General features: G+C 34.4%; 2 protein-coding genes across 4 annotated transcripts in view; one reads left to right on the top strand and one right to left on the bottom strand.

The window, feature by feature from the left end:
- The window catches only part of LOC125649943 (transmembrane protein 87A-like), a 38,418-nt gene extending 34,473 nt beyond the window's left edge, over window positions 1-3,945 (bottom strand). Inside the window, exon 1 of the mRNA XM_056164620.1 lies at window positions 3,823-3,945. Within this exon, the coding sequence (XP_056020595.1) occupies window positions 3,823-3,909 (87 nt within the window). The 5' untranslated portion in view covers window positions 3,910-3,945. The remainder of the gene's footprint in view (window positions 1-3,822) is intronic.
- A 2,184-nt stretch (window positions 3,946-6,129) lies between these two features.
- LOC125650683 (endoplasmic reticulum lectin 1-like) overlaps window positions 6,130-12,306 on the top strand; it is a 15,868-nt gene continuing 9,691 nt past the window's right edge. Inside the window, exons 1-4 of one of the 3 annotated variants that reach the window (XM_056164617.1) lie at window positions 6,130-6,398; window positions 10,068-10,154; window positions 10,440-10,520; window positions 10,673-10,750. In XM_056164617.1, the coding sequence (XP_056020592.1) occupies window positions 6,264-6,398; window positions 10,068-10,154; window positions 10,440-10,520; window positions 10,673-10,750 (381 nt within the window). In that variant the 5' untranslated portion in view covers window positions 6,130-6,263. Of the gene's footprint in view, window positions 7,360-10,067; window positions 10,155-10,439; window positions 10,521-10,672; window positions 10,751-12,306 lie in introns of all 3 variants that reach the window. The other 2 variants (XM_056164618.1, XM_056164619.1) reach the window with 2 other exon arrangements.

Genomic DNA, 12,306 nt, shown 5'->3' with positions numbered 1-12,306 from the left:
TCCCCAGTTCCCCAAATTGGAAGTGCTCCAAATGAAACCTCCTTCCCTTAATGTACTACATGGTATGGAGGAGAAAGCATATAAAGCAGGAACATAGATATTATGAACTCTGATAAGAAACATAGAAGAAGTGTTCACAAACTATTTTACACTCTCCAACCATCAATTCCATTATAACTTTAAGGACAACAATTGGATCCTTCTGTCCCTGCAATATGCACATCTACAAATGACATTGAGGTATTGCACAAATTTACAAGTCTATCGGATAAGCCATATAGGAGAAGAAGCGTTCACAAGCTATTTTAACATCCTCCACCCCTCTTAGATTCACTCTAACTTTTAGGAAAATAATTACATCCTCCTGTCCTGACAATATGCACATCTGCAAATGACAATGAAGCATTGTACAAAGTTTCAAATCTATTCGATAAGCCATATATAAGAGGAGAAATGTTCACAAGCTATTTAACATCCTCCATCCCTCTTAGATCCACTATAACTTTGTGTTCACAAATTATTTTACATCCTCCACCCCTCTTAGATCCACTATAACTTTTAGGAAAACAATTGGATCCTCATGTCCCAACAATATGCATATCTACAAATGGCAATGAAGCATTGTACAAAGTTTCAAGTCTATCCAATAAGCCATAATATAGTAGTATATAAATGTTCACAAGATTTTGTGACAGACAAACGGACGGACGGTCAGAAAATACAAAAATAATATGTCTCCCCCAGAAAGAGGGGAGACATAATGAATACAGTGTTTGAAATTAACTATAGACCGATTCTTTGTCAAATGACAACGGTCTATGCCAACTGTAATTGAGATAGACCAAATTGTCTATGCCAATTTTCTAGGTTTAAAGCGATAGCTATCCCAACAGTTGATGTTTGATAAGTGATAAACGTTCTGAGGAAAGGAGGACATTGTTTTGGAAATAGAAAGCAGATATGCTTTTTAGGTACATCAGAAGTAAATAAGAATGTTTTAAATTGTGTGGGTTTTTTTTTTCAATGTTGCAGTCTATGCCAATTCAATGAGGTCTATGCCATCTTGTTTTGGCATAGACCTGTGATCTATACCAAGTTTTAAATCAATTTTGAACACTGTGAATATAACTGGTTATAGATGGATGAGAATTTGTTAGTTTGATTTATATTTGCACTATCATCAATAAGAAAAGTTGTCAAACAGTCTTTAAACTTGTAGTAATCAAAAATCCAGTGTCCTTTAGAGTTTTCTAGGGTTCTATGTTAAGTAGGACCCCTCCAGTCAAATTACTAGGCCTAATTATTTTTTTTAACTACAACATACATCTGTTCAGAAATAATAGTTCAAAAACCAAATCATTTGTCTCCTTCAACATCAATTATTTTTGGGTTGAGTTGATGTTGCTCTGTACTGCCAAATTCTGAATCGCCAAATTCCATGAAGATTCTATGCACCCGATGTCACTTGTTTGAGATAAACATCTTTTATCTAAAGTCTAAATACATCAGAGTGAAATTACTTGAATGATTGGTTATTTTCAAAAGCTGTTTAAAAATGTGTTGTTTTTTGTGAAATATAGAAAAAAATAATTAAAAATTGGTTTTCTCATGAAGGGTTTTTACCTTTCAATAAAGGAAACTTGTAGTTATTTCAGTAATTAAAGGGGCATTAGCTATCATTGTCACCAAAAATTGAATTCAATGAAAATTACTCTATATTATATATTTCAGTAATAACACCAGTAATTGATTATTTCTTCCCACTTCTTAATCTCACATGAATAGGTGATTAAACAATTTAAATATGTCTTGCAAGACTTCAATTCTTCCTTCGGCCAAAATAAAAAATATGTTTTTGTTTCTGGTCGCCCGACCAACCCTAAATATATCCACCGACCCTATATATTTTTTTTCAATTTTCCAATTTCAATTTATCGATGTACGAACTATTACCCGAAATCATTTTGGTACGAGTTAACAATACCGATAACAATGGTGGCACATCTTTTAGAAGCTGCTTCGGTGTTGGCAATAAAGTTACATAAATGCCAGCATCAGAACCCCATAAATATTATGACAACTGTCTTGCACAAATCGATATTAAGCGACCTATGCAAGGCACATCATCCGCAGATTTTAAGGCGGACAGTTTCTGTGCGGACGTGAAGTGAGGGCTAGCACCAAACGAGACCCTATTCATAGTCGAACGTTTTTATTTTTTATCTCACACTTGATCCAGTAGCAGTTCCTGCGACATATGAAGAAAATTTAATGATTCATCACTCTTTTCAACCCAAAATGCTCGTATACTGCAGGGATTTTTTAAAAGGTCTGTAGAGGGCCGAAATTCGGCCCCATTCCCAATCATGGGCAATGCTGAAAAGTATATGTTTTTCCCAAAATTATGGCAAAAAATTCCCAAATGATGCATGGTTTGATGAGAATATACCATGAGGAGCCATCCACACGTTTGACAATTTTAATATGCTAAGACATTTATTGAAATGTATATCAAAACTCGATCACATACTGTGCATTTTGTCAATTAGACATTGTGCTCTGAACCAATTTTTTATCTATTAAACAACTTTAACTATTAAATTTTCATTGAAGGCACATATTTAATAAAAAAAAATTATAATATGATTACGGTGTGACCATTGGGGCGAGTGCAGCATATCTGAATACATTTTCAAAAAATCTATGTTGAAAACAAGGAAAACTGATCTGGTTCACTGTCAATACGTAGGATTACTGTCTTGCTCTTCTCGCCAATGTAGGAACCAGTTTAGCGGGAAATGCAACGAGCGTGTTGTGACGTAACCTGGTAGTTGTGACGTGACTGTTTACATTTCTTTAGACACTATTTTAAAAAGAAAAAGAAAGGGGGAAGAATATGATTGTCATCCTTTCCTTTCAAATAAGAAAGGTTTGTAATACTTCAAAGATTTTTTTTATTATTATTTTACGAATCGGACCATCCGCCATTTTGTACGAGGGACTTCTGGGATTGGCGTGAAAAAAAATTCTTGTTAGAGGTTGAGATTTAGCTCGGATTATTTCCCGCGCTCTAGTCATTAGAGCTCGCAGTACGAGCCAGCACTCGCTATTAAAAAAAAAAACCTACCTACCGACCCTTTTTTAAAATCGGAGGCAACCTGAAACAAACATATTATTTTTTTGGGCCTTATATATTTCTTCACACTAAAAGCGGTAATATCTAATATAGTTTTAAGTTTCTCTTGTTTTTGTACAAAAAAAAGTTTTTCTTCGGTTTTAATATATATTCCTATGCCATTGAGAAATTTTGAGGGGAAATAGTTGTCATTATTTTCAATTCTTCCTTATATATTTCTTCACACTAAAAGCGGTTATTTAATGTAGTTTTATTAAGTTTCTCTTGTTTTGGAACAAAAAGTTTTTCTTTGGCATTAATATATATTCCCATGCCATTGTGAGATTTTGAGGGGAAATGGTTGTCATCATTTTCACAGCCAATGCCCCTTTAATTTTAGCAGTGGAAAGAGCCTCAGAGGTACGCTTAGAGCTCTACTGACATGCGATGATGCGTCACTGTGTACAAGTGTGTGAACAGAAAAATGTAAAAGGAGGGAGAGAGAGAAGAGAAAGGGACATAGAGAGAAATCAATATAAGAGAGCGTTACAAATGAAACATACAATGTTTTGCAATACACAAATGTGTAACTTAGTGTATGACGGTGACCCCCACCCCCCCTTTTGATATAACTTAAACGGTGCCACATGTTCCAAGATTGCAATTTAGTCATATCTGTAAAAGTGAGGAAAAAGTCAATTTCTTACAGTGTCATAATGAACTTTCCAAATTCCTGGCTCAGAAATAGAAAATACGCCAGAGACGCAAAGACCGACGATCAACAAGTTCAGCATCACTTCCGTTTCTCCTCTTCAGGCAAGTTAAGTTGTACACAATATATTCGAGGTAGATTGTTCACGGACTTTCTTATTACAGCACAGATTATCAGTGAATACATAATAATTATGATATAACACAGATAGTCACAAACATATATATAAAAAAATTTACAAAGAAATTATTTTTGAAAAACATGTATAAGTTAAACTGGTTCTCGTAGAGAAGCGATATCAACAGGGAACCAGTTTATGTATAAAGTAAGATTCCTTTTTAGCTAACCCGAATAGACGCACCATTCTACTTCGCTCCTCAGATGTTCCGGTCCTAGGTATACTAAACCCCTACATTAACTTAAACTATGTGGTGGGTGGTATATATATATATATATATATGAAAAGAATCAGCTTTCCGTTAGACAGTGGTCACTTATGGGAAAAGGAACTCTTTGAACACCCTAACGAGAGAGAGAGAGAGAGAGAGAGAGAGAGAGAGAGAGAGAGAGAGAGAGAGAGAGAGAGGGAGGGAGAGAGAGAGAGAGAGAGAGAGAGAGAGAGAGAGAGAGAGAGAAGTAAACTAGAAGATAGGAAATTATAGGGGTCTTCGCCCCTAGGTCCCACCACTGGCGGCCCCCAGACCCCCTGCCTCATAAAGTTGCCCCCCCCCCCCTAACCACAAATCCTGGATCCACCAACTGTTATGTCCCTTGGCTGTCATCTTTTAGAAAAACCAATAGAATTCTCACAGCAATCTTTGTAACTACCTGTTATAATTTTGGCATTTGATATGCTTTTGGTTTGGTTTTAACATATTTTATTGTCTAGAAAGACCTCTCCTATGTGACAGTTAATAACATAAAATATGTACAACAGAATTAAAGGTGAATAAGATGATCTTCTTAAAGTAGACAAATTATATCAAGAGATATGCATATATACAAAATTACAAAGTACAGCTCGACAAGTTTATCGTTATTTTTCTTCATTGTCATGAGCAAATTATTTGTAACTTTTAATTTCGCGAAAGTTACCCGTTATAACGTGAAAGTTTCGCGTTATAACGCGAAAAATGATTATTTTTTCAGCTACGAAAATGAGCTTAACGGACTTACATACGAAAGGACCCCCCCCCTCCCCCAAAAGGGAACACGAAAGCTGAGTAGCGTTCCACCGTAAATTTACACTCACTGACGTGTTTAAAAGAGTCTCATAACTGATTTCTTTATGGGTTAATTCAATTGTAAATTTCAATAAAAGAAAACAAAAAATACATGTACAATACAGTAATATGTGCATGTATAGCATGCATGTTGATTTCTGTCTTATTATGCCAATATTTGATTGTAAATTTGAATAAGAGAACAAAGTACATGTACAAAATCGTTATATGTATAGCTAGCATGCAAATTGAGTACTGCAAGTGCCAACGCTATGCATGTACTACAGTACTACTACAGTAGACGATGTTTGACGGTTGATTATAGCCGATAAATGGACTTTATTTCCAGTTCACCATGACGATGCGAGAGGTAAGACCTTGGCAGAGTTGCTTCTAAACGGTAGGGATCTAATTCACAGGCACCTGGAGTATGGATATTACTACCCCCCTTTTTTTGGTGGCTGAAATGTGTGAATTCCCTGTCCATCTCACACATCCCCAAAATATCAAGGGGGGGGGGGGGGGGGGGGGGGGGTAATACCCATACTTGAACAGGTGCTTGTGGTCTATTATCATATTATATCGAACTTTTCTCCGAAATAATCAAGCGATGCAGCTGGTAAAAACGAAAACCAAGATGACGGCGTGATATACTTGTTTACAGGAAGACAATTTTTTTTTTATCACTGATAGGCCTAGATATTTAAAACGTCGAGTGCCTGTGATTCTATTCTATTCTTTATGGGTTTAATTTTCGCTTTGTTCTATGCTTCCCGAGGGCCCTTGATTTGTCAACACCAAATCCCAATCACGGAAGAAGAAAAAAACCCAGATAAAAACATATAGGGCCTATATTATTCCGTTCAATGTTTAAAACGGCATGTTAGCTAAATAGACCAAGGTTTGATTAAACAAAGGACGAGTTAACAAATTCCGTGCAAAATCTAAAATATTTTAGAATATTTATAGGCCTATGAATATATGAATAGAAACTATATCATATTAGAAAGAAAAAAATTGGAAGCAGATAGGCCCTAGAACTGCATTTCTTATTTTGACCAATCAAAATCACATACGTCAACAATATTTTTGTACGGGACTGATCTATGGCGTCCTTCTACATGTAAACGTCAAATTACAGGATTATGTTTTAGTCTTTTCGTATTCAAATGACGTAGTTCGTGTGACTCGGTGGTATCATTAGCAGTAAACAATGAAATATACGTTGATTTACCACTTGTGGTACATCATTTTGGGAACGCAGCTGACATATGCATTTAATCCGTTTATGGACCATGATCTTCATTCCATTGACTGGGTTGGTTCAAACGAACTTAACAATGTTGCGGTATGTACAGATATGATCAGTCATTAAAATAACGAGTTTTGGAATTCCACATACATTAGCGAACTGCTACCGCTTACTGCCACTGGCGTGTTGCTAATAACGGGGGACTGAAAAATCGGCCTATACCTAAAATTGAGAAGCATCGAATTTTACAACATAAGATTATGTTTGACAATGTCGTTCGAACTCTATATATGTGATAACCGGTTTATAAAACCCTACAGAGCTTTATAAAGCCCTACAGAGCTTTTGTTGAACGTATTGTAGTGCCAACTTTGAAAACAAAACAAAAATACACCGCATCCCAGGGGTTAATCTCAGCGAGATTGGTCGAGGCTGGATATTTGGACTGACGTCTCTTCCGGAAGAGGTGTCAGTCCAAATATCCAGCCAATAAGCCTCAACGAATCTCGCTGAGATTACCCAGGGGTGAGCATTTTCTGTGATCTCTAGTTGACAAGACCTGTCCAATGATGTGTTATGAACCATTTCAGCATTTTGCAAATTCTATGGTCGTTATAATGATCTAGTTTGCCTATCATTTGGTCAAATGCTGTCTGACGTGTTTCATGCCGATTGTTTGGCTGTTCTTGGAGCATTGATTTTGACTATGGATAACTCCGTTTACGTGATGAAAATATAGGGCTCACAATGGGTGTGACCGGTCGACAGAGGATTGATTGATTGATTGATGTTTTTTGCCACACTCAACAATTTTTCAGTTATCTGGTGGCGCCCAGTTTTTATTGGTGGAAGAGAGAACCCAGATACAATATACCTGGGAAGAGACCACCAACCTCCCACAAGTAAACTGGGTGGGAAACTTTCTCACCGGTGCAAGCAAGATTCGAATCCGCGCCGACCATAGGTGAGAGGCCGTGTGATTTTGAGCGCGATGCTCTAACCACTCGACCACGAAGGCCCTATGCTTACTTTTCCTAGGCACCTGATCGCACCTCAGGTATATCCAGGGGTCCTTGTTTGCCTAACTCTCTATTTTGTATTGCTTATATAGGAGTTATGATATTGATCACTGTTCGTTATCTTCACCTTTCATGACTCTTTCATTAAAGATATTTGATGGTATTAAAAAGGGACTGGTTCACGATTTTTGATAAAACTATTTTTCATTTTTGATGGTAAACATTAAAAATATAACTCATTTAATATTGACAACCAAAATTTTGACCTGAATGCAAGAAAGCAATATTTTAGCCATAAATCTGTGCTATGTAAACAAAGACTCGAGTCTTCTTATGTATACAAACAAACAAGTGAAATATTGATTTTGTAATATAAAGCATCTTTATTTTGCATAGTCACAAATTTTAACTTTTAGATGACACATTTACCCCAAAAATGCCACGAAATGTGAAAGATATAATAAACTTTGATCGATATCCATTTCTTTTGAAAATTTCATAAACAATAACTTACCATAATCTTTGTTTACAAAACAAATAATAAACTCTCTAAAATGAGCTTCTTTGATAATGTATAACCTTAATTTATATGTCAACTCTTTTAAATACATTAGACAGTAGATTTTGATCATTAAAAGTGAAAAAGAAAATTTTGGGGAAAATCGTGAATCAGTCCCTTTAACCCCATTTCACCTGGATATGTAATGACCATCAATTTTACTCGTCTCATAATATTTTCATTCTTTACTTACTTAAAAAGATAATAATCAAAACAAACCTGCACTAATCACAGTTTCATTCAATTTAATCCTTTAATCCCCCCCCCCCTATTTAATTTTTTGCTTCTTCTTTGACATCTTTTCAAGTTACAAAGGAATGTTTTGTAATGTTCATTAATAGCGAAACCCTTTTTAGTTGCATTCCTGACTTGCTTTGAATTGTTATTCGTCATACATATTAATGACTTTATAACAGTTTGTATTATTAAAGGTACCAACAAAAATATATATACAAACATCAACTTTTTTTCTATTTACCTGCTTTTGAAGTTGAACACCATAAAAATGTTTAAAAGAGTTATCTGTATATGGGGTTTGTCTATTATATTCGTAGTAAACCTCCTGGATGTTGATAGATGACTGAGGTAGTCGCTCTATTCTGTACGAAAAGTCATTTTTAGTCAGAACATTGTAAAAATGATTTTTAAATATTTTTGAAATAAAAGTAAACTCATCAATTTCAGAAATTTTTTCTCATTTACAATTTTACATTAGGGAGGAGTGTGTGGTGGCATTCAATCATCCCAAGCCAGTTTGAACTTGTCCAGGATGAGCGATCAGTACTTTTTTCACACCCTGTTACTATGTGTAATATATAGAGGGTTTTCAATGCTTTGTAGTTGGATATGGAATTTATTTCATGAGTAAGACAGGGTTTTTATTAATATTTTCATGAGTTTGAAGCATGAGTGAACATGAAAAAAAAAAGATCCTGTCTTACAAGTGAAAAATGAAAATCATTAATCATGGTTATTCTGCTATATATAATATTCTGCTATCCACTGTGTTTGCTGCAATTGGCAAGCTTAATACTGAACCAGCTATGTTAGAGAAATAAAGGATGAAATCATTGATTCATATACATGTAATAGTATTTTTGAATGGTTTTTAGCTCACTTGAACCGAAGGTTCAAGTGAGCTCTTCTGATCACATTTTGTCTGTCTGTCTGTCCGTCTGTAAACTTTTCACATTTTCGACTTCTTCTTCAGAACCACTGGGCCAATTTCAACCAAACTTGGCCAAAAGCATCCTTGGGTGAAGGGCTTTCAAGTTTGTTCAAATGAAGGGTCATGTCCCTTTCAAAGGGGAGATAATCACAAAAATGCAAAAATAGGATGGGGTCATTTAAAAATTTTCTTCTCAAGAACCACTGAGCCAGAAAAGCTGAAATTTACGTGAAAGCTTCCTGACATAATGCAGATTCAAGTTTGTTAAAATCATGGGCCCCGGGGGTTGGATGGGGCCACAATAGGGGATCAAAGTTTTACATACAAATATATAAGGAAAATCATTAAAAATCTTCTTCTCAAGAACCACTGAACCAGAAAAGCTGATTTTACATGAAATTTTTCTGACGTATTTCAGATTTCAGTTTGTTAAAATCATGGCCCTCAGGGGTAGGATGGGATCACTACATTTAAAACACGTCCCTCATTAGATATAAATGTTATATTGTTAAAATAATAGCTGTCCTACAGACCAGGATCAATGATAGAAATCACTCCAATGTAGCTGTATATTAATTGTGAGATAGCAGCATATGTCACCAAAGTAATGTAATGTATCAAAATAGATACCTTCGAGATGTGCTATTTTGACTCAATATACATGATTTTCCATACAGATGGAAAATTAAATGATACAACTACATAACTACATTTTACACATCTAAATCAGGAATATTTATTTCTGAGTCTTCACAACTATGCACATAAAGTTAAAATACAATATTGAAATTAATTATTGCAAGATATTTGGATCTGCTCCTGATTTGATATGTTACCACACTTTGTATCAAATTAAGAGTGAATCAAAGATCTAATTTAATTGATTGAAATTTAAAAATCTTCAATTCAAGGAACATAACTGATGAACTGGAATTTTGACTTGTTTTTTGCATAAAATCGTTGTTTAATGGTGTGTGTATTTATTGAATTTATGTTATGCATTCTTTCCTTTATTTCAGCCAGGAGACAATGTGATTGTAATGAAAACTAAAGCCAATGAAAAGTATACATGCATTTTACCTGAAAGTGCTGAAACATTGGAGGAGGTAATGTAATTGACATGAAATTCATATCAAATTTAAATGATTGAAAACTTTGGTACTTTCAGTGGCTCCCAGACTCAAAGTATGTCATACACACAGAGGAGTTGGGGATACATAATCGTGTTTGCCCAACTATCTGTTTTGTGTTGTTTATAGGAGTTATGAGATTGATCACTGTTTGTTATCTTCACCTTGCATAGCAGCTTTAAAAATTTTCTACCAATGATCTTTTTTCAGATTCTTTTTAGACTTGATATAAATCTTCTCTTTTTCTTTTGTAACCAACAGGAACTGAGAAAAAATTATGATGGTCCTAGTCCTGATGCATTGATTAGTGGTTTGTTTGAACAAAATTCTTGCTCATATAGGGTAAGACATTCATTTATTTGATTTATTAGAATGTTTTTATAGTCACATATTATATCAAACTGTAATGTTTCATAAATGAATGAGGTCTCTATCATGTGTAGTAAGATTTTTTTATTTTTTTTTTTAGATATAACCTTCTCATTTTCATTTAGATTGAAAGTTACTGGACATATGAGTTATGTCATGGAAGATATTTAAGACAATACCATGAAGATAAGGAACTGAGCACTGTAAGTTTTTATACACTATATGAAGAATTTCTCATAGCAAATGCTGAGATACTGGTACTTGATAGTTGCACATTCACAAATATGGAAAATATGTAATTTTGTTAGCATTTCCTCACCATAAAATATATTGATAAAGGTGAGAACAGGCTTTTAACTAAATGTCAGATCATTGAAATTGCAAGATTTAAAAGAAGGTAGAATAAGGCCATGTATGGCCTTCATTTTGAGAAATCATAATGGACAAAAATGTAGAGCATTATTTAGTATAGGTCTTATGAAGAGGACTAACTCATCTAGTAACCCAGATCATCCCAAAATAAGTATAAATTTTAACATATGGCATATCCCAAGTTTACAGGAAGGTCACCAATGAATGAAAATTCCAAATTTCTTCATTTTTGGTTAAAAATGAATGTTGCTTCAGAAAATATAGAACACACACTTGCCTACCTCTCAAACTTACATATTTTGTACATCTGTATCCACTGCAACTTTGGAATAAAAAAAATGGAACATAGACAAAAGTGTGTTCTCACATTTTTATGCCCCTGAGATCGAAGATCAGGGAGCATATTGTTTTTGTCCTGTCTGTAATTCTGTCATTCTGTCTGAAACTTTAACCTTGCTAATAACTTTTGAACAGTAAGTGATAGAGCTTTGATATTTCACATGAGTATTCCTTGTGACAAGGCCTTAACGTGGGTACCAACATTTTTTACCCAGTGACCTTGACCTTGGAGTTTGACCTACTTTTTGAACATTTTAACCTTGCTTATAACTTTTGAATAGTAAGTGATAGAGCTTTGATATTTCACATGAGTATTCCTTGTGACAAGACCTTTCCGTTGGTACTAAACCTTTTGACCATGACATTTGACCTACTTTTAATTTTTTTTACATTGGTCATAAGTTTTAAATGGTAAATATTAGAGCTTTCATATTGTACATGAGCATCTTTTGTGACAAGATCTTTCTACTGGTACCAAGATATTTGTCCTTGTGACCATCTTCGGAATTGGCCATTATCGGGGGCATTTGTGTTTCACAAACACATCTTGTTCAAAACAAAATGTATATAGAATTTTTTTTTTTAAAATAAAGCCATTTTCTTCTAAAACCTTTGATTAGCTCAAATCTGTGACAATCTTGTGACTAAATAGACACCTACATTTGTGGTTGTGATTATATGCTTTTGCTAACATCATCTTGAAATATAAAGTTTACTGATATAAAGGTTTTAAATTCAAATGAAAATGGGGCCTCATTGGGTCCTTATTGTACTAAATACAGACTATAGAGGTTTAACAATTCCTGATTTATCATACTTGAATCATACAACTTTAATATCGTACAGCATTAAAAGTGTATATAATACACAAACCATTATGTATCTACTTGTAGTTAGTAGTGGCATGGGCTTTTGTGGTACATATAGGTTCTATTTTTTTATTTACATACTTCAAATGCTTAGAAATACCATTTGTATAATAGGCGAATCTTCATATTTCATACTTGGTACCATTAACAATTCAATCCATCACTTTCAAGGGGGAAAA

The sequence above is a fragment of the Ostrea edulis genome, chromosome 5, assembly GCF_947568905.1.
Source record: "Ostrea edulis chromosome 5, xbOstEdul1.1, whole genome shotgun sequence".
Lineage (NCBI taxonomy): Eukaryota > Metazoa > Mollusca > Bivalvia > Ostreida > Ostreidae > Ostrea > Ostrea edulis.
Note: the sequence above shows the minus strand (reverse complement) of the source record. Positions and strands in the feature narration are given on the sequence as shown.